Here is a 22,038-nt window from a genome sequence, read left to right on the forward strand (position 1 = left end):
TTGCTTATAAAGCTTATGAGGGATATCAGAGGAATGACTGCCCTTCCCTCCTATCCCCCAGTTAACAAGCAGAGACAATTTAGACCTTAATTCTTGTTCACATATTGCTACAGTGGACTGCGGAAGAAGGCTTTTGTGCATATGCCAACACTGCCCAACCTTGACTTTCATAAAACTGGAGATGGGGTATGATACATACTTGCTTATTTTCATATATATATATTTCTGCAAATTAACATTTATCATGTTGTTTTTCTGTCTGAAGTTTTCAAAACGATGCAAAGGGCTGTGCAGTTTTTAAGATTTTTTTGCTTTACAATACTTATTCTGAATCATTGTTTCCTATTTTTCTGTAAAGTTCAGAACAAATTGCAGTGCTATTAAAAAACCTAATTTAGGAGGTGAAGCAGACTTTCACAGTGTTGCCACCCACAAACTATGTCTCTTCAATTCTGATTCTGTTGTGGTTTTACTGTATTAATAAAAAATAAATAAACACAACCACAATGACAGGGAAGACGAACCCCAGGGAAAGCAGCAGTTCCTGCCTAACAGTGGCTGCTGAGTTGACAAGACTCTGGCTGCAAGAAGCATCTATTGGTGGTGGTCCAGATATTAGGATTTTTTCAGAGATTTTCTCCCAGAAATGTCACCTCCATATAATGCCTTTGGAAACAACCAGTAGATTAACGTTAAGACATTTCCTGTTGAATGATATCGATGTTATGATTTCATTCTCTCAGTTTATTGAAAATCTGTGAACATAGTTGCTGAACTTTTTGTGTTTCTGATCATCATTTGCTCTCAATTGTTGTTTTCAAGCCATAATGACCCTTAATAATTAAAGTAACCTTTCCTCCGCTGTTTGTTTGTTTTAGTTGGACGGGGCAGAGCCGGCTGGGCAGCTGCAAAGTGCTGATGAGGAAGTCGTCTCTGCGGCCTGCCGGCTTGTTTGTGAATGGGCCCAGAAAGTGCTGAGCCAGCCTTTTGATACAGTCTTGGAATTGGCTCGTTTCCTTGTAAAAAGTCACTATATCGGTACCAAGTCAATGGCAGCTTTAACAGTAATGGCAGGGGCACCAGCAGGTAATGAGACAACTTAATGCCGAATGGATTACATAAGGGATCTTTTATTGAAGAATAACAACATCTCGGTTTGAGGAAGCACTCCTCTTCAGGGCAAACTTTAATTACTGACTCTGGGTGTTGAGCACGCATTTGTTATTTTAATCCACATTGCTGCAAATTACTTTTCTTGTTGGGAGTCTAGGTAAAGAGATCTGAAAATAAGCAGTTTTAGTTTGTGTTAGATTTAGTTTGTGTTCCTCCCACTCCTCCAGTGAGGACTCTGGTCTTTTAAAGCACTTCAGGGCATGTGTGTAATTGTGCTGAATTTATGTACTTTGCTAGATCAGGAGTTTGGTGCCGGTACAGTGCTGGTTTGTAGACAAACTGCTGTTTCTGTCTGATAACTTGCCCTAATTTGGAAACAATTGTCTGTCTTAATTTTCTCTCAAGAGAAGATTTTTGTGTAGGCATTTCTGATATGTCAGATGCAAATTTTCCTCAGATGTTTGATCAGTGTTTGGTAGTCCAAGCAAGTCAGCTGCTGTTATTATTGATCACATTAGAAGTCAGGGCTTGAGGGGCATTGAGAGGGACAGGAGGAACCTCCTCCAGGGGCAGTCGTGTGACTGAGATTCCAGCACTCAACTTCAAATCTTCATTAAGGGTTGAGTTAAAAAGAAGAGTTATCTTGTAGTTGGCTGCACCAGATGAATTCCTGTTTTATACAGTCTGTAGGAAAGACTACGTTGGATGTGGATTTTCATCATCTTTTGTTTTCTTTGTTTCCCTCTTCATGATCAAAATCAGTCAATCCTTTAAAGTGTTTTTTTGTGGCTGTGAATGAAGTAAATTATGAAAATGAAGGATGAGGAGGGAAGTGCAGGTGCACAACGTGCCGCCAAGACTTCCCTCTGGCAAGTCCTGCCCAGGACTGTCAAGCAATGTACGTTTGGGTCAAGGCAAATCTCTTGACTTGAGACAGGTGATTTCAAATGGAAACCGGTTGTCAGGGCTGTAGGTTGGGGTGATGCCTTTTTGGATCACGTTCCTTCTCCTTCCAGCTCTCTTTCCTTTGTTGCAACTTGGAACTGACGGGTGGCAGTGGCATGTTTTGTTCCTTTTTTACCTGTTGTTGCTGGGCTTCATTGGTTCTGCTGACCGTGCTGCTGGAAGGAATGCTGGGTATATGGACAGCTCTTCAACTCGTGCAGCTCCTCCACCTTCCTTCAAGAGAAGATGGTTTCCTTAAGGAAAAGGGCAGTTGTTTCCAGTGCATGCCTCTATGGCTCAGGTAGTCATTTCAGGAGAGGTTCTTTCAGGAATGGCAAATAAAATATTCCCATTCCTCTTTATCCCAAGGAACCACAGCGTCTTAACTGAGCATTAACTGAGGAAAAAGCAAAATTTTACCCTCAAATAAAAATTTGTTTAATTTTTTTTTTCTCATAAATATTATTTGCCTTCGGTATTCGGCCCACAGAGATGACTTGTTTTCCGGTAACTGCAATATATTTGGGCATTTCACTGCTCTGTGAAGAAGGAATTGTGAAAGTGGAGACATGTTGGGATGTTCAAGCTCTCATGGTACACGCAGACTGCTGCTGAGTGGGTGGGCTCCCACACCACAGTTCCTAAGCACGTACTGGGTATCAAAAACCAAATACATACTTGCCCTAAAATTGTGTCGATTAATTTGTAATTAAGAGTTATTTTTAAAACTATGAGCAAAGTGTAAATGAAATGGTGTTGAAGCATTTTTAGATGAGCAGATCAACTGGGTTAGTTGGTCACTGTAGACCATGCTAATCCTCTTGACTGTTATTAAAAAAAGATCATAAATGTGATGTGATTTTTGTAAGGGAAATTGGTAGCAGCTGCACAGATGAGACTAACCCCCTGTTGTTCTCCCTGGAAGCACCATTTGCTTGTGATCACCAGAGGCACTATCACCAGAAACAACATTCTTCCATTCTAATTTCCATTGTTTTTTCACCTTTTCCTCCTCTTTTTTTTGCCTTTTTCCCTGAAGACTTCTCTTCTTGCCCTTCTTTCACCATTAGCCCTGAATCACACACAGGTGGTGATCCGTTCTGATATATGCATTGTGTTTAATGCCTTGCCCATTAGATGATATCATCTGCTCAGAGCTGCTCCTGTGTGACACAGACGCACAGCTTTCTAGAAAGATTTTTCGTTTTAAAAGCTTCCTTAGACATTGACAACAAAACAAAACCACAGTAGATGATGAATTTTAAAGGTTTATCTAAAACATGCACTGCCCTCTACTGTCAGTTAAATGAAATATGTTGGTTTTCGGATTTTGTTGACACAAAAGTTGCAATTTGAGACTACTAGAAACGAGATACCAGTACATAGTGTTGTAGCAGCTAATGCCAGCTTGTCTAACAGATAGTTTTTGCCACAGATATGCACATAAGTTGAAACACTGAATAGATTTGAGCGTGAAGTGGATGGGAGGACGTCATGGAGGAGGTAGTCCCAGGATAGCTGTCGAGACACCTACCATGAATTCTGTGTGGTTAGATACAGAAGTGTCACTACAGCAGACAGGGTATTATGTGTGGTTATAGTTTGTTCTTCTTTTGCATTCAGGAATAAAAGGGATCCCCCAGCCCTCAGCTTTTATACCTACTGCTGAAAGTAATTCCTTTCAACCGCAAGTGAAAACTCTGCCATCTCCTGTTGATGCCAAGCAGCAGCTGCAGCGTAAGATTCAGAAGAAGCAGCAAGAACAGAAACTGCAGTCTCCTTTGCCAGGAGAGTCTCCAGCAAAGAAAACGGAAAGCACCGCAACCAACGGCGTGACCAGTATATCTAATGGAAGCCCTGCAATTCTGTCTCCTCCACCTATTGGCATTGTTGTGGCAGCTGTCCCCAGCCCAATACCGGTAATGTTCTCCAGCAATTCTGTAGAGAAACCACCTTATGAAAAGGTTTCAGATTGACAGTAACAAAGCAGCGGTGTCAGTGGGATAGAAAAACTGTTTCCATTCAAAGGAACGAGTTCCTTGATGCTTCTCTGTCCCACTGACTCTGCTGTAACTCACGTGGTATAACATCGATACAGAGGCAGCAGAATACTGATCACAGAGCATATACTGAATTCATCTTTGAAGTTATTGTCAGTGGGATTTCAGCTAGCAATAATCAAGGTTATATTGGGAACAATTGCTCTTGAGATGGAGTTTAACCAGGCGGGAGAGCTGACACCAGTTGTGTGGGTCACTGAGCCCCTGTTATAGAACCTAAATTGCATTTCATTGGCCCAGTGCATTTAGCAGAAGCAGCAATTTTGGTTTTGGATGAATGTCGGTAGCATGGAACATCTTTGTCTTTCAGGCCATACAAAACTGGGGTGGGGAGATAATTTGTTTCCAAGATGTTAGTTGTGTTGTCCATTTTGATAGGTAAGCCAGTATTTCTGCCTGATAGTGGGTTTGTATTTAACTCACTTTTGAAGTGTTAACAATGAGCAGTGTTTTGATCACATCGTGTTCTCTTTAACCTTTGTATGTCTGTCTTTTTGTCCCATGTGGTAAAGGACTGTATGAGAATGACCCTTTCATTAGCAGAAGAGCAGACTAGCGCAAAGACCAATGCCTTATGCCTTAAACACTGAGGCCACATATCTGTCTATCAATCCTTAGGCAGACAACTAGAAATAGTCTTGTATATAGTTGAAGAGCTTGTTTTGTTTCAAACTGACACTCACGAGCTTTGGTGTATTGAGCTGTGTTGTCTTTCACCTTTGAAATGCTTGGGGACGAAGTGGTCTGTGGATCTTGGGGACTTCCTTGCTTCATCACCACGCTTTTTCTCTCGACAGGTGCCAAGGACCAGGCAGTTGGTGACATCTCCAAGTCCTATGGGATCGTCTGATAGCAAGGTCCTGCCGCTCAACGTTCAGGTGGTCACCCAGCACATGCAATCAGTCAAGCAGTCACCAAAGACTCCCCAGAACGTTCCTGCCAGCCCAGTTGGTGACCGCTCTGCCCGGCATCGCTACCCACAGATCTTACCGAAGCCAGCAAATACCAGTGCTCTCACCATCCGGTCTCCCACGACGGTGCTCTTTACCAGTAGCCCAATCAAGACTGTTGTGCCAGCTCCACACGTGAATTCCTTAAATGTGGTAAAAATGACAGCAATATCTCTAGCCCCAAGCAGCAGTAGTGTGCCCGTCAAGCAGACGCCTTCAGCTAGCAGTAATGCAGGAGCAGTGGAAGAAGGGAGGACTGGTCCACAGATCAAAACTGGATCTGCTGTTTCGCTTCAGTCTCCAGGATCCAAGCCTAGCACTGTTGTAGCTACGCCTGCAGTCAAGATCAAAATGGAACCAGAAGTATTGCTGGATGAGAACTCAGTACAGGGCCAAGAGAGCTCTGAGGTGTCTAAGTCCATAAAGGCAACCCCTGACCTGCCTCCTGCTCAACTAATCAATTTTGAGGTTGCAACCTTGAAAGTTTCAGCTGATGATGTTGTGGAGGTAAAACCAGTTAAGGGCTGTGATCAGGGAGCTGAAGAAGCAGGAACCAAATATAAAACACAATCTAATGAGATCCCGCCAGTTTCTTCAGTAGGCAATAATCAAAGCGCTCTAAAGCTCTCAGTTGCCAATCAAAACTTGTCCAGCACCAGCGTCGGTTCACCTCCTACTGGTGAGTCTATGATTAAAGACAAAACATGCACTAAAAGTCCGAGAAAGCGACAACCTTCTACACTTCAGGATTCCCAGGTACCACCTGTAAAGAAACCACTGGTGGAGCAGCTTTCAGCTGGTAATGTTGTGGAGGGTCAAAAAGCAAATGGCGTTAAGAAGTCTCCGAAGGTTGGATCATTAGCTAACAGTGACAATACAGCAACACTTGCTCAAGTTTCCAGCACAGTACCTGTACCTTCTGCAGCTGCAGCAAACTTGGCAACAGACCTTTCCGTGAGCACCGATTTAAATACCAGTGATTCTGCTTTAGAACAGGAGCTTGCATCAGTACCATCTCCAGATATAAAAGTAAAATTGGAAGGAAACATGTTTATCATAGAAAGTGATTCAAAATCTGATGGCAGCTTTAACCCAAGTACCTGGCACCATATCACCAAAACCTCCGACTTTACATCTGTGAATTGTGAGCAGCAGCAGGATCTCAGCGTGATGGCGATTGCAGGGCACTCCGGCGACTTACAGGAATCGGCATGGCAGCCAGTGCACTGCGAAGATATACAGCAGGATGCGTACAGCCAGCAGTTACAGAGCCAGATCCAGGACTCCTCCTTGGCTCAGATACAAGCACAGTCTTCAAATCAGTTACCTCTGCAGTCTGAGCTGAAAGAGTTTGAACACACAGTCCCTCAGTCAAACGATAACTTCTTTTCATTTGATGATGACCTTACCCAGGATAGCATTGTGGAGGAGCTGGTGCTCATGGAGGAGCAAATGTCCATGAATAATTCTCATCCTTATGGTGGTTGTCTAGGAATGGCGCTTCAGAGTCAGACTGCAGCTCAAGGAGCTCCCGTGTCATCTCATCCAAGCAGTGTGCACTTTTATCATTCGATCCATAACAACAGCACTCCGATTCACACTCCCACCCCCACCCCCACCCCAACTCCCACCCCCACCCCAACTCCAACACCCACCTCCGAAATGATTGCTGGGTCTCAGAACATGTCCCGAGAGAGCCCTTGCTCGAGGCTGGCTCAGACGACTCCCGTGGACAGTGCTCTAGGGAGCAGCCGGCATACGCCCATCGGCACACCGCATTCCAACTGCAGCAGCAGTGTCCCTCCGAGTCCCGTGGAATGCCGAAACCCCTTTGCGTTTACTCCCATCAGCTCCAGCATGGCTTACCACGATGCCAGCATTATATCCAGTAGCCCCGTGAAGCCGATGCAGCGGCCTATGGCTACCCATCCTGACAAAACCAAGCTTGAATGGATGAATAACGGCTACAGTGGAGTCAGCAATTCGTCAGTTGCAAACCACGGCATCCTGACGAGCTATCAGGAGCTGGTGGAAGACCGCTTCAGAAAACCTCATGCTTTTGCCGTTCCTGGCCAGTCATACCAGTCTCAGCCGCGCCACCACGATACTCACTTTGGCCGCGTGACTCCGGTTTCGCCGGTGCAGCACCAGGCAGCCCCTGTCAGTAGCACCACCAAGCAAGAGGGCTTTGCTGTTCCTGCTCCTTTGGACAACAAAGGAACCGGTTCCTCTCTCAACAACAGTCTGAGGTGTCGGAGCGTGAGCCCTGCTGTCCATCGCCAGCGTAATCTCAGTGGAAGCACTGTCTACCCTGTTTCAAATATACCACGCTCTAACCTGACACCTTTTGGAAGTCCAGTGACTCCTGAAGTTCACAATGTATTTGCTAATATCCATGCAGACACCAGTGCCAATAACATAGCACAAAGAAGCCAGTCGGTCCCATTGACTGTGATGATGCAGACGGCCTTCCCGTCTCTTCAGAAACAAACAAACACTAAAAAAATCACCAATGTGTTGTTAAACAAACTTGATTCTGATAGCGATGATGCAGTGAGAGGTTTGGGAGTGAACAACATGCCCTCAAATTACACAGCCAGGATGAATCTCACTCAGATTTTGGAGACATCCGCTGCTTTTCCTAGTGCCAACCCACAAAATATGATCAATTCCAGCACTTCAGTTTATGAATTCCAAACACCAAATTACCTCACAAAAAACAGCAGCACCGATCAGATCAGTTTTTCTTCTGGAGATAACCAAGCACAATCAGACATCGGAGAGCAGCAATTAGATTTTAGCAGCACTGTAAAAGACCTTTTAGGGGAGGACAGTCTGCCAACAAACCAGCAGCTGGTGGCATCAGATCTCAATAACGTTGCGTCTGTCTTTCCCAGCGACATCAGGTTGTCTTCCGAGCTCTCAGGCAGCATTAACGATCTGAACACTTTAGACACAAATCTACTGTTTGATCCAGGTCGTCAGCAGGGACAAGACGATGATGCTACACTGGAGGAATTAAAAAACGACCCCTTGTTTCAACAAATCTGCAATGAATCCATTAACTCAATGACTACATCAGGTTTTGAGTGGATGGAGAGCAAGGAATGCTGTTGAAATGTTGGGTTAATCTTGTTTTATAATATGTATGTAGCACACTGTATCTAAAAGACAGACGTATTGTATTTGTCTTAATGGAAGTGCCTCCCGCAGCAGAAACACTTGCTATGTATTGTGGCATTTTAAAAAAGTTTGCTGTATCCGTTGCTCATTCTTCAGCAGGGAAGATGCAGTCTTACCAATTTTAGACAAATCTCTGAAGGTGATGGGCTATCAAAGAGCCAGTATTAAACTTTGAATTTTCTAGTGTTTCCCACTTGACATTTCTTACTGTAGCAAATAAAGAAGTGGTTAACAGCCAGCCAGCAGTGACAGCTATGGCTGAGGCTTTGGGAGGGTTTAAGCTCATTAGTAGGCTTTCCGTACATCGTGTTGCTCGTTACTTCTTTGTAGCTGATCCTTACTGACCTCTGTCGTTGAGGTTTGGAATGCAGGGTGTGTGCAGCCACGTGGGTGGTGGGGAGTGGGTACCAGTGACCCAGGTGACGTGCAGGTGCCCGAGTGCAGGTGCCCGAGTGTTGCGTAGCTGTTGTGAGCGCTGCTCGGTGGGAGCTGGGGAAGTCTCTGTAGCAGTGGTGCCATTGACATCTCTACCAAAATGCAGAGAGAGGAAAAAATAACAGGAATGATCAAGGAAAAAGGAAGATGCACTAAATTTTTTATTTAAGAGAAATAAATCTATGTCGTTATTTTAGTCATTAATATTCATGGCATACTTGATATTTTAGTTCTCACTTCAATGTTTTTATATTAAGTAGAATTCATATGAAAAGATTTTGAGCACTGAGATTTCATCTAGGCATAACACCGTATTTTAAAGTGATAGGTACTGTTTAATTATTTATCAATGCTAGAGTAGGAATGTGGTGTTTTCCCTCTCTTTTTTTAAATAGAAGAGCTGCTGGAGCTCATTAAAATACTATTTTTCAAGATTCATTTTTTAAGTTTGCTCTTTCCTAACCTAGTGGAGGGTATGGGAAGACGTTATCTTCTGTATTTCACTAGGTTGAGCCTTTCTGTATTTCTTGCTCAATCTCAAACAAAAGATTAAAATATTAGAAAATGTGATTGAACTAAATATGTTTTGTATAGAGCCATAATACTGCCAGGCACTTTACTGATACGCAGTAAGACATGTGATCTTTCTTTCGGTAAAACTTCTTTTAAAAGTACTTACTGTTTTAGAAGCCTGAATTCCATTTTCAAAGTGATTGGACAGGACTGGTGCATCTAAGTTTTTTAGAAGTCCTTAGCTGCCGCCCTGGAAAATGAGATTTAGACTTCTGCCTCACTAGTTCACTTGAACCAAAAAAGACTTTTTGTTTTATTGGCATGGCATGGATCTCTCTAACGGTGAAAAATGAGAGATACGGAAGCAGCCATGGCCCCGACGCTGGAAAGAGGATTTGCAGAGGCCAGCTTTTACAAATTAAGTGCTGCACTGAGGATGCTAAAATACCATCCCTTAGGCTTAGTATGAGATTGATTATTTCTCCTGTGAACTGACGCAGAACGGAAAACAGCAGAAAACGTTTTCTTCTCTTGCATCACCTCTCTGAACGAGCAGACATGAATTTGTGAGGGGTAGGCACAATATGTCCCCCTAGATTTACTTAAGGGGAAGATGCTCAGATTTTTCGGGTGATTGATGTTTGTTTAAGTGTCTTGGTGGTCTTCCGTTCCTTCAGTTTTTGCTGATGACTTGAGATCCCAGTACTGATCAACTTTTTTGGCGGTGCTGATTCAACCTGTGCTGCTGCATTGGCATTGAGGTGCTGGTGTACCATGGCTTCTCTTGCTCTTGCCCAAATTCACCACCACTCTGTGGCCTCTTCTGCAGGGACAAACAGTTGTGCCAAGCTCTAGCACCTTATGGGGCCTGACTTCACTGTGCTTGCATCGGAAGTTTTGCTGCTTTGTTAGGAACAAACTTGGAGAGTTCGAATCCCTCCTTGAAGCACATGGATGTGCAATGGTGTAGTTTGCATCATTTAAGACCAAGTGTCCGTTTAAGGTTTTGTTAAGGAAATGGGAGGAGATTAAAATCTGCCTGATAGCCTTCTGCTTGTTACCTTGCCAGGTATCTGTTGGTAAGGCTTGAACCATTCCTCTTGTAGACTGAAGTTGCTGAAGGCAGGGCTTGAGTTTTGTACCTGCCTGTGGCCTTTTGCCAGCGATGTGCTGAATGTCCTCTGACCTTTCTGACTTCACTGGCTCTCAGAGACACTCAGCACCTCTTTTTTTTTTTAATTTTATCTTTTTTTCTTTTTTCTTCTTTACTTTTTACTTTTTTGTTTTTTCTTTTTTTTTTTCCTTTGACCCTGTGTGAAGTGCCAGCACATCCGTGAAGGGGTGACACCTGCCTTTGGGTGGAGAGGGCTGGGGAGGACGAGGAGAAGCCACACGTGTGCTTTGGCAGCCCGTGCATCTGCGTGATGTGCTGGCCTCTCCTCCCGCTCACTGACACCTATGTGGGCTTGGGGAAAATCAGCTTTTCCTTGGCTTCACTAAGTTTTTTAAGAACATTTCTCAGAAAAGCAAGAGTAGATTTGAAGCTGATGTGTTCTGAATTATGCAGCCGTCGCCAAAGGTTATAGAAGTGCGTTTAAAATAATTTTTAAATACAAGCATTACACTGGGCCTAATGTGTAACTTAATTAGTGGAAATATTCTATAATCAGTGGATTTAAAGCAAAAATGTGTTTAATTTAAGAAGTGTTAAATTCAATAAGGATTGTTTCAAGTAAAATCCAGGGCACAGGCACAGCTTTGTAGATTGGGATGTATTATTTTAGAGGTGTATGTGTGTTGATGTTGTAATTGATGAGGTTAGGTCCCTGACCTTAGCGCTAGCGGAGTTCTTTACTATACATTGAGACAGAGCACTACTGCACACCAAAGTATGCAATACCCAAAGGAAAATTCTGTGATTCTAGCAAATGGAAGCCTGTCTGTGTCAGATACTCCAAAACTAAGAATTTGTGACAGTTCTGACCCCTTGTTTACATTATTGGCTTCCTACTAAGGTGATAAATAAATTATTTTGATAGCAGTTTTTGCTGAAGTATACAAACTAGTGAATTTGTACCCTGTGTACAGTATTGCAGCAAACACTTTAAATTTGGTTGGTTAGTCCAGCAAACTTTCTGGGTTCATATATTGCACTAAAATTCTGTTGAACCTGTGGCAGGCACATTCCTTAGGATAAATGCAACAAATACGGCCCACAGATTAAAAAAAAAAAAAAAAAACTTTAAAAAGCAAAACAAACAAAACCTTTTTAATGTGTTTCATTATTAAAAGGCAAATGTCATTAAAAGTGACAGGTGAAATTGTCTTATGTAGCAATGTGCATTGATCTCAATGAGATATTTCTATTTCTTATTCTCTTACATGAGAATATTACAGCAGGAAAAATTAAGTTTAGTTTGCTTCACCATGTTAATACATGATCACAAAACGTGCATGAGTGTTAATGACTTAATCTTGTACAGTACTAGATATATTCCTGTAACCACTTTTATTTTTTTTATTCTTTTGCTGTATTGAAACTGGTTCAGTGTTAACCAGGTGAGCATAGTTATTCACAAGTTATTTACTTTTTTATGTTAACTAATTCAGCTTAGTTATTGTTGAATATGTTCTTTTCTTGGATTATTTTTTATTGTTCTGGTGTTGAAAAACATTTTTGCATCATTTTATCATGAGAAGAATTCATGAAGTAAATAATTTGCAAATAATTGCAATAAGCACTGACTTCTGAACTGAAAAGAAGGAAAGCGTTTCTTGTGCAGTGCATCTGAGGTTCATATAATAGTCTTGTACTATACTGTGCTTTATTTACTGCACCGTAAGGAAAGAAAAATCCCTGTTCCACGTTTTCATTTAGTGCAGGAAATCCAGTTTCTCCCCTCTTCCCCGGTGTTTTGTTGTCTGTTGTACTGCTGAAACTACAGTAGTTGAATATTGCAGTAGCATTTCAGTTATTTTTTTTATTGAAAGTGCTCAAAAATTGTTTTTTAAATGTTTTCAAAAACAATAAAAACATTTTTTATTAAAATTACTTCTGGAGTTTTTTTCCTTATATGGAAAACATGCATTAAAGTTGGCCTAAAGTACAGAGCTTTCTAGTCTGTGTGAAGAGGGGTTGCGGCTGCCGATGCTGAGCCCAGTCATAGACTCGGAGCTGGCAGGAAGGTGGATGTTCTGGCTGGGATGCCTTGGGCACTCTGTGCTCCCAGAGCAATCCCAAGAGAAACTGGTGCTAATGGGCTCCTGACCATTCACTTTATATTCCATTTCCATCGGTGTCCCTTTCAAGTGGAAAGTACTTGTGTGGTGATACTGGTACATTTGGGGGATAAAACCAGCTGAATCTTACAGTTGAACCTGACAGTTCAAATTTACAATCAAACCTTAAAATAATATTTTGGTCAAAGCTGTACTCCAGAATGCACTGGTGATAGTCCTGCTGGTTGGAGTTGTCATCACGTGCAGCTCCTCTGTGCTGCAGATGTCCCAGTGTGGGTGGTGCACCAAGTCTTTGGGTCTGGGTGGTGGCTCTCACCGTTGTGCTGTCCAACATTCCATTGCTGGAATGGCCATCCACCATGACGGTGCCTGGCTGGTTTTGCTTTTCGACACCAGTACAGTGTGCTTACAAGGTAGTGTTATGATGCAGCTTGGCTTGCTGCCATAAAGGAGGAAAAAAAAATGCTCTTTTGGTCTACGGAGTCCTTTATTTGGGTTGTAAAATTGTATATAAACCCGGCAGCATTCCAAGCACGGTTTACGTGAACGTGATGGAGAAGTATTGCCACAGAACAGAAACTGGCTATGAGAAAATGAGGGTGGGGATAACTATTTAGGTTTTCATGCCAAAAAGATAGCACTGGTTAACAGATTCCATCCCAGACTACAGAGGTGCTGAGATGAGCTGGCAGGTGGCAAATTTGATAGTAGCACGAAATCGCTTCAGGTTCGTCAACAGAGAAGAATAATCAGGGAGACATAAATCAGGCAGCATGAATGAAAGCATCAGAAAGACAAGTTTATTTTTAACGTGACATTCGAGAGTATGCTATTAATATATCCCACTGGGTTCTAAATTAATGTGCTCTAAAAAGAGTTCTCCATGAACAATTTGCAGACATGCATTCTCCAGGTTCCACAGTCATAAAAAAAGGAAAATTAAAAACTCCCAAGGAATGAGATAGAATATAATTTTGTGCATATAAAAGGCTATTTTAGAAACTGATAGTTCATCTGAAGTAATAACGGGGTTTCATTGAAACCTTGCAGCTGTAGACTGGAAAAAATTGGCCTTAATGGTTAATATGAAGGGCCATGAGAGCAAACAAATCTGACTGAATTGAAATGGACAAACAAGAAAGGCATGTCGGAACTAAATGCATTACCAAAATAACTACCTCAAAATGTTGAAGTCGTGAGCTTTGTAGGTTTCAAAACAACTAGATGTTTATGTGTTTAATAAAGACATCCAGAGTAAATTCTAAATCACTGCTTAGAAATACTTCTACATCTCCAGAAATATAAATCTGCATGTGTGAATCCAGCTGGTACCTCCCCTCCTAGGGTCATAAGGATTGCTGTGTTGAATTAGCCAGTGGTTCACATAGTCTGTACAGCGTCTCTGGCAACTGATATCACTGTCTTCTCCAGAGAAAGGAGCCCTGTGTTATCAGGTGCTCAGAGAATAAATTGCCTCTGAGAAAGCTGCTCTCCTATACCCAAGAGCTGGAAGCTCAATCTGAACCCAACGCATTAGAGCTGGGGTGGATGAATGAGGTGACCTCTGGAGCTTCCTTTCAACCTCCCTTGGTCAGCATGTGCATCAAGGATGGAGAGCTGAGTAAACCTAACTTGATCTGACTGCGTAGCGTGGCTGCTTTCACTCAGGTAAAGTTCACGCATTATATTTATGACCATCAAGTTAATTTGACAGAAAACTTGTAGTCATCTAGGCCTTCTCTGATGCGTAAGTCTGAGATAGCCAGCACTTTGTGTGAGTTAAGCTTGGATACAGAGAGGAAATACAAGAAAAATGTGTAGTGAGACTTAGAAATTGTGGAATAACTCTGGAAAGCAATTCTATACTTAAGAAATGAACAGTGACCTGACTGTGCACTTAAGATGTTTCTGAATAATGCTTTTAAGGGAGTCCAATAAAACTTGCAAACGTGGTGTTTCATGTAAAACGTTTCATCTGCATAGTGTTTCTAATAGTTACCTGTAATCATCCAGACCAGGAGACTGTTGCACATAGAGGAGTCAGTGATGTACGTAACAGTCAACAACCTGAACATGCCCAGGCCTGTGCTGTGCTGTCCCTGGGTTGTGCTGCGCTTTTTCCTGGGCTGCAGGAACTTGGCCAGGTAACCATAGCAGAGAAACCTTCAGGCAGCTCCTGCTCGGTGCCGGCCATTGCGCCACTTGTGTGTCCTTGCCTTTATCTGAAAGTGCAGCAAGAAGTTTTCATGTGAACATCCTTTCTGCTTGACAGTAGAAATGATGAACAGAATTGGGGTTTTTTTAGTAAGAAAATCCTACAATAGTTCAAGTTACCAAAATTGAGTGACCCTTACACAGGCAGGATCTACATGTGGATCAGAGTCCCATTCAGTGCTGCACAGCTCGGGGATCTAAAGGGATGTAAGACTTTCTATACTGTCCTTCCTTTTTTCTGTAGTGCTACTGCTAGCAAATGGCATTTTAAGCAATCTGAGCACCTTTGTTACTGCTATCATAATGAAGCAGCACCTCCTGCTTAGAAAACATACAGTGCTAGAAAGACAGCAGTTCCATTCTGGAGACTGCAACGTTTAAATACCCAAAATAAAAGATCACCTTGATATATAATGCAGAGTATATAACCAAGTGATTATAGTTCCTAATAGGTCATAACATTTCTGCTATGTGCTTTGAATATGTAGGATATATCCTACTATTGATGTAAACAGTCGAGATGTGTTGCCTTGGAATACTTGCACATCCGTTCTCCAATGGCTTTGCTGCGGCTCCTCCTGAGTCTGTTCTTCCTGGGCCTGCCTACCTGTTTATGGTAATGCTTTAGCTCTGGAATTATTTAAAAGGTCCATTTTTGTCCCTGTAGGTCATCTTTCCTCTGTTGTCAGCTTTCTTTTAAATAAACTGCTTTTATACGGATTATGGTAAGTTCTGTATCATTGGAACTTTACCTATCCCGCTACCTAATTAGATGAAGCCCATTAGAATAAAATTTTCAGTGGACCTCAAGATACTGTTTCAAATAACATTAGCAGTGTGCTACTGATCTGGAGCATACTCCACATGTAGAGTTTTTTGACACAAATGTTAAAATTGTACTTGAAAAAACTGGCCCAAGGATGGAAATGAGTCTCAGGAGCTTGTGAGAAGGTTCCATTTTAACCTACCTACACAGGCAAATAACCACCTTTGGTACAAATATTTTCAAAGTAGTATAGAAATTATACCAAAGAATCTAAATTTATTTTTAAAGCCTTCATGTATCTTAAAGGTAGGAAAAAGGAGATGTGTAGGGAGCTGAAAATACATCTTCATTTATTCAGGAGCCTTATATCCAGTTATTAACCTGTTGCTAGTGGATTTTTGTGAAGACTAAATTGAATAGGGCATTTCCTGACTGCTGCTGGGGCTGAGTCCATCTGCAGCCCCAGTTCTCTGAGCGCCGTGTGGAGGAGAGTGGCCAGTAGGAATCAAGAGAAGAGGTCCCTGCAGCCTTCCTCAGGCAGCTGACCTACCCATCGCTACTCTACATACTTACTTTCAAGAGCCATTGGGCGCCCTCATCTCAAACATTCTTCGTTGGTTTTTAGTATGGATGGGAAAACATAGCTATATAACTGTATTACATTATAAACAAACTGATCAGGGTTCACTCGTCTCCTTTATCAAAAATACCCTTGAGTGTTCCATTTGCCTGTTCAGTGTCAATACTTCAAAAGGACACTTGTTCCAAGGGCTGTGATAATCAGTTCCCAAAGAGATCAAGCCCAATTCCTCCTTGCTCTGAGACAAGAAGAAGCATTTTGAAATGTGCTGTTTAAAAAGCTGGGTATAAGCAATGATTATTTCTGACTGGAACAAAGTAATTAAAACCTGCTTATAACAGCAATTATTTACCATTCGATTTTTTTCTAATGGAATAAGGGAGAAACACAATGAGAAGAAGCCTTTTGTGTCAAAAAGAGAGGTGTAAACATGGGAGTGCATGAGTGCTGCTCAGTCCCAGGCCTAGTCAGAATAGTATTATAGCTTCTTCTGGTCTTAGTGATGTTTTAGACACTGGCAAAGAGCATATGGCACACACTACTTCATACACATATGGAGAATGATAATCTCAAGGTATTTAAAGAAGAAAAGCCCAAATACGTCATCCCTGGAAAGAACTTACTTCTGCAACACTGTGTTGGGTTGAGCTGTTAGCAGAAATATCCACAATGATTTTGTTAACCAAGGGATCACTGGTGGTGAATTAAGCTGAGAACAGCGTGACAGCAGTTGACTGGAGCTCAGCACCTCCGGGTTTTTGTTCTGGCAGCTCTCCTCCCCCTCAAGCTGAAAATAGAGAAAGATGACATGAGTGGTGGTGATTCAGACAAGTGTTTACCACTTCATTCAAATGCATATGCACCAAAAGAGCGTGACTTTCCACCTCCACCGCAGTTGCTCTTCTTACTATGCAGGTTTGCTCATCAAGCCAGAGAGATTTCCAAAATAAATTGCTTGTAAACTGTTACACTTGTCACAGAAATTAGGAAAAACATTTCTTACATCTTTCCCTTCTCCCAGCCTCCCCACGTGACAGCTGGAGATCTCAGTAGCTTAGCTGGGGGACAGAGATCTTTGCAGGGGGACGGACAGAGCTGGCCCAGGGCAGGTGTTAGTGTCTTGGGAACACAGACCCATGTTTGGGGAGCAGTGTTAAATTTTGTCTGCAGGCTGCCAGTTGTGCGGAGGATTACTGATTCATGTCTGGTCTGTCCCTGGGTGGTGGTCACACCTTGCTGTCCTCCTGCAGGGACAAGTAGGGCTCAGGGTTTGGGGCAGTTGGAGGCAGAAAGCAACACATGTTGTAGCAGAAGTTGCTTTTAAGGGAAAGAAAAAAAGTTGGGGAAAACTGAACCGGTGACTTTGGAAAACTGAGGATGAAAAGGAGCAATAAGGGGCTGCCAAAAACCTGAGCGTGAGCTAACAGCAGCCTAATTGTAACGGAGACACAGCACTCAGTCTGGGGTGACTTCTACCAGATTGAATGAAATTCTTGTTTACAAAATTTAAACTTTCAACTTTGTATCAATTTTGCATCTTGTTATCATGGTGTTTGAAATCTAGCATTAAGCACCAGGATCTAGCACATATTTGCATGTAATCGTAGAGCCAAGAAGAATGTTGTGAGTTCAGCCTTAACTATATCTCTGGCATTAGTCTCATTAGTGAGTCATTGCCACGATAGTAGAGAAATTGAGATTATGCTATCAATAGGTATTTACTTCTCTTAGTCAGAGTAATGACTCACTAGCAATATACATTTTTTCTATTCATTCCCTCTTGTATGTAGTTTTTCATTTACCTGCCACTGTGACACTGCGAGTGGTTCATCATATCATTTTGTATTGTATTACTCAATAGAACAGAAGACAATAGAACAAAATCCATTTGTGTCATTTGCATCTGGACTTTTTGTTTAATTGCGGTTAAAATTACTTCTGATTCCTCTAGTTTAAACAAAGAGCAGTGAAGATAATTTATCTAATTTGATTTAAAATCCTCTGTAGCAAAAGTGTATCCTCTATTTAATAAGATAACGCATGCTTTGATATCACTTGATATCCTAGCTTTTGTAACTTAACCATGAATATAGTTGATATATATTCTTAAGATAAAGATTATTTTATTATGATAACCCTTTAGGATTCTGAAACAGATCTCCTTTTCCTTCACTTTATTCCCTCCTTTAAAACTGAACACTGCTTTGTTTTTTTCAAAGCAGTTCAGTATTATAGCGTATGGATTATCTTCAGCTTATAAAAGCATTTATGATAAAGAAAGACGCAAACATTGGGTCTATAATCTAAGAGAAGGAAAATATTTTAAAAGTTCATAATTTTTTGATCTTTCATGGTACTGAAGGTTAATTTAGATAGCAAGAGATGTCAAACTTCTTTGTTACCAGATGAGAACTCACTATTGGGATGGAGTAATGAGATGAGATAAAATATTTTTAATGGTCTTGATATACAGTTAAAGTATTCTATTGCATTCATATGATCTAAATGCAGGTTATTCTCTGCAACTGAAAATCAATTATTTGCAGAAAGATGAAGAACCCTCAGAAGAGCCCTCTTTCACTATTAGTCTGTAATTGCATAAGACCACGAAATATTAAATGCTGGAGATATATATCTTAAATGAGAACTGATTGTTAACAGATAGATCGTGGTTAATTTTCTCCGGGCTTTAAGTAAAATAATATTTTAATTTTAAATTCTTCTATTTTGAATGAACTTCTCGATGTCTTGCTGGAATATTGAAGATAACAATTGATCCCACTGAAAATGCACATAGACCTTACTTTAGCATATGGATGCCTCTGAGTAACAAACCCAGAAACACAAGCCTTGTTGATAGCAGGTCATCTATGTATGCATTTGGGATTTGACTGCATTGTAGCTTCTATTCTGGACAATCAGCGGTCTTTCCACAGAAAAAAATGAATCAGTGAGATCTTACTTGGGGCTGTGTTATACCCTGCTACTTAAAAAAAATGCAATATAACAAATTCGGTATCCTAATGCTCTGTTGTAAATTTCAAAAGGGCATATTTCAAATTTCAAAGTTATTGAAATGACACGTTACTTAGAATTCGATGTTTGGGTTTTGATGTCTTACAAAAAAGTCCAATAAGTAATGTGCTAATAAAATATTCACAAATGAAAGCTTTGTTAAACAGGACTTCAGGATGCTTGAGAGTCCTTTTTACAGCCACTGAGTGTACGGAAAAGCTGAGGCTGAGACTGCGGGAGAACAGACGAGCAGAGTTCAGGCAAGTGACAGTAATGTTGTAGTAAGAGATTATAGGGGGAAATAAATCAGTATCTTTTATTAGGCTAATCAATGCAATTTTGAAAACAAACAGTGTTTCACAAAGTAACTGGACCTGGGAATCATTCCTGCTGTAACTTAACACAGGTTTATCCTTGCTTGGCCCTCACCCAGAAACCTTCCCACTTAAATTTGGACAAGCTTCTGAACTGGTGCTGGGACAGTGCTGTAGGCAAGGCTGAGTGAAGGGTACTGGAGAGAAACACTGGGTGTCCAGAGGCTCGATCCAGAAACAAGGGAGTTGTTTCTTCTGAATTACCCAAAAGCTTATCTGGTTTTCCAAACTTTATCAGTTGGTTGAATAAAAGACATTGTTACCCCATGTTAACCTACGTGTTCATATTTTTAGACAATCATGACTATGAAGACACTTGCATGAATGCCACTTTGTCTGTTTCTCAGACACTCACCTGATTTTTCATAGGTAATACACTGATTTTGGAACATGCACAAGCTGAAGTTGCTGTTGAGATTGTTTCTCCTTGGAGGCCCCTGGGAAGAGAGCACCTGTGTGTGTCAGGGGCACCGTCTCTCCCAAGCCCTGCTGGGGAGGTGTTGCTCACCTGGCTGTTCCGTGATCCGCCTGGGGTGCAGTCCAAAGAGCAGAGCCTAGGTCTGTGTTTGTTTTGGGAAGCTGGGCAGCAGCACTGAGCAGCGATTTGGAAATGACCTCAATCGTTCAGCCGAAATGTCGTCCTGCTCCCTTACCAACATGTTGCTGTACTGCTGGTAAGATTGAATAGAGTGGGACAGATTTTTCTTTTGAGAAAACTGCAAGTCTTCACGATATTGTTGCTTTGCTTTCAGACAAGGCTCTTACAGTTTTTATTTTTCCCTGCTCTGGCATTCTCCCTGCTCGGGTATTGTGTCTGGTCAGCCGCCCAAACAGCAGCGATGTACCTTCTCCTCCCAGTGCCCTGGAAGGCAGCACTACCTCGTCCTGTTGAGCAAGGTCCTTTCCGCGCATTGACAATTTTTATTTTTTCCTCTGTTTTCCTCAAATTTTTGCCATTTCAGAATGTTCCCTGGATGCAAGGGGTCTATGCAAGAGATCCCACAGCTTGTGGTGGCCCTCAGAGATGCAAAAAAGACCCTCACAATGTAAACCACCGGGAAAAAATCTAGATAAACGATTTTATATTCACGCCATGACCTAGCTAAGGGGTGTCTCTGGGGCAGGGTAAGCAGGTGTTGTCGCCCCCGGTCCCCCGCGGGACGGCTGGTCGCTCTGTGGGCCGGTGCAGCCGGGGGTGGCTGCCCGCACGGCGCGTGTCTCCGGGCGTGGCGCGAAGCGAGAGCCAATTGGGAGGCGCTGCCATCCCCGAGTGGGCGGTGGCGCGGGCTCCTGCACCAATCAGGCGAGGCGGGGGCCCGGAGAGAGGGGGGGGGGGGCGCGCGCCCGCTTTCGCCAGTGCTCCTGGGCGGCCGCCGCTGGCGCGCGCGGCGGGCTGTGGGCGGGGCGGTGGGCGGGGCCACGGCGGGCCGCGCGGCGGGGCGGTGGCGGCGGATAAACACGGCGGCGGGGAGCGCGCGCCGCTCGGCCATGGCGGCCTCTCCTGTGGAGGTGTTCGGGCTGCCGGGAGAGGAGGTGAGGCCCGGGGCTGCCCCACCGCTTCCCGCTTCCCGCTTCCTTGCTCCGCCGAGGGCGGGCGGCGGCTTCCTCGCGGGGCATGGCCGGGCGGGTTTCCCCTCAGTGCGGGGGTTTCCTGCGGGCCCACCGCGGTCTGGCGCGGTGGCGAGTGGGCCAGCGGGGCTGAGGTGGGGTGTGGTGAGGTGAGGTGGGGTGAAGTGGGATGGAGGGGCGCTCCGCGGGCCCCCCCGGGGCTGGAGCCAGAGCCAGTTCCTTTCCGCACTGGCTGCCGGGCCGCCCCTCCAGCCCCCGCGGCGGTGGGAGCGCGGTCAACCGGCGGTGGCCGAGTCTCCTGCCCCGGCGTTCCTGCCCCGGCGTTCCTGCCCCGGCGTTCCTGCCCCGGCGTTCCTGCCCCGGGCATCTAACTCGTGACCGTGCTGGCCGGGCGGAGCGGGGTCTCCGCTCCCCCCGCCCGCCCCGCACTGGAGAATAAAGTCTTTGTTCCAGGCTCGGTCACAGACAGTGTTTGAACCGCTGGGGCGGTGTGCGGAGTACAGTTGTGCAGGAGGTGGTTCGGGGCCTAGGCGATGGTGCTGTCCTGCGTTCTCTTCAGCAAGAGTGTGGAATCCTGTGTGCGTTTCGGTGGATTTTGCAATAAACTTGTGGGTAACTGCAAGTGACATCTGTAGTGGCTGCTGTCATGGGGTGGTGGTTCTGGAGCACATGGGTCTTTGGGAGGTGGCCGGTACCATGTGCCTGGTGCTGTGTTTAAGTGGTGACAGATGGGTGGGCTTGTGCATCACAACTGTGCCCTGTCCATAGGGCAGAGTATTAACGGAACAGTTAACTTTATCAAGAAGAAAGAAGGTCACTTTATCTTTAATTGCAGGTACAGGAAGAATAAAAGCGGTGTGGTGACCTGTGTGAAGTGTCAGTAATGTTGTCTTTGAGCCAACAGGGTATTTTACCACGGCTGTCTTTTATCAGCTCTTTTTGTGTCAAGGCAGTGATGATCTGTGTCAGTGCACACTTGTTGCATCCTTAGCGGGGATTCACTTCGTGGAAACTCTGAAGCATTAATCCTAGTCTGTTAGCATGGCTCTCTTTCTCATGTTCTGCTTTACTTCTCGAGAAG

The 22,038-nt window shown here is 43.4% G+C and overlaps 2 protein-coding genes and 1 long non-coding RNA gene across 3 annotated transcripts in view; 2 read left to right on the top strand and 1 right to left on the bottom strand.

Moving 5' to 3' along the window:
• The window catches only part of RFX7 (regulatory factor X7), a 47,775-nt gene extending 39,577 nt beyond the window's left edge, over positions 1 to 8,198 (top strand). The window contains 5 exon segments of the mRNA XM_065847581.2: positions 102 to 186; positions 879 to 1,086; positions 3,682 to 3,977; positions 4,916 to 8,175; positions 8,177 to 8,198. Of these exon segments, the coding sequence (XP_065703653.1) occupies positions 102 to 186; positions 879 to 1,086; positions 3,682 to 3,977; positions 4,916 to 8,175; positions 8,177 to 8,198 (3,871 nt within the window).
• Positions 8,199 to 13,586: 5,388 nt separating this feature from the next.
• LOC136107024 (uncharacterized) lies at positions 13,587 to 20,532 on the bottom strand. Its single transcript, XR_010652213.2, has 3 exons — positions 19,897 to 20,532; positions 16,623 to 16,786; positions 13,587 to 14,661 (listed from the first exon to the last, which is right to left on the bottom strand). It is a non-coding gene; the product is annotated as an uncharacterized lncRNA (long non-coding RNA).
• Positions 20,533 to 20,811: 279 nt separating this feature from the next.
• Positions 20,812 to 22,038, top strand: part of NEDD4 (NEDD4 E3 ubiquitin protein ligase) — a 56,916-nt gene continuing 55,689 nt past the window's right edge. Inside the window, exon 1 of the mRNA XM_065847146.2 lies at positions 20,812 to 20,921. Coding sequence (XP_065703218.1) covers positions 20,877 to 20,921 — 45 coding nt within the window. The 5' untranslated portion in view covers positions 20,812 to 20,876. The remainder of the gene's footprint in view (positions 20,922 to 22,038) is intronic.

This window comes from Patagioenas fasciata, chromosome 12 (genome assembly GCF_037038585.1).
Source record: "Patagioenas fasciata isolate bPatFas1 chromosome 12, bPatFas1.hap1, whole genome shotgun sequence".
NCBI classification, from domain to species: Eukaryota; Metazoa; Chordata; class Aves; order Columbiformes; family Columbidae; genus Patagioenas; species Patagioenas fasciata.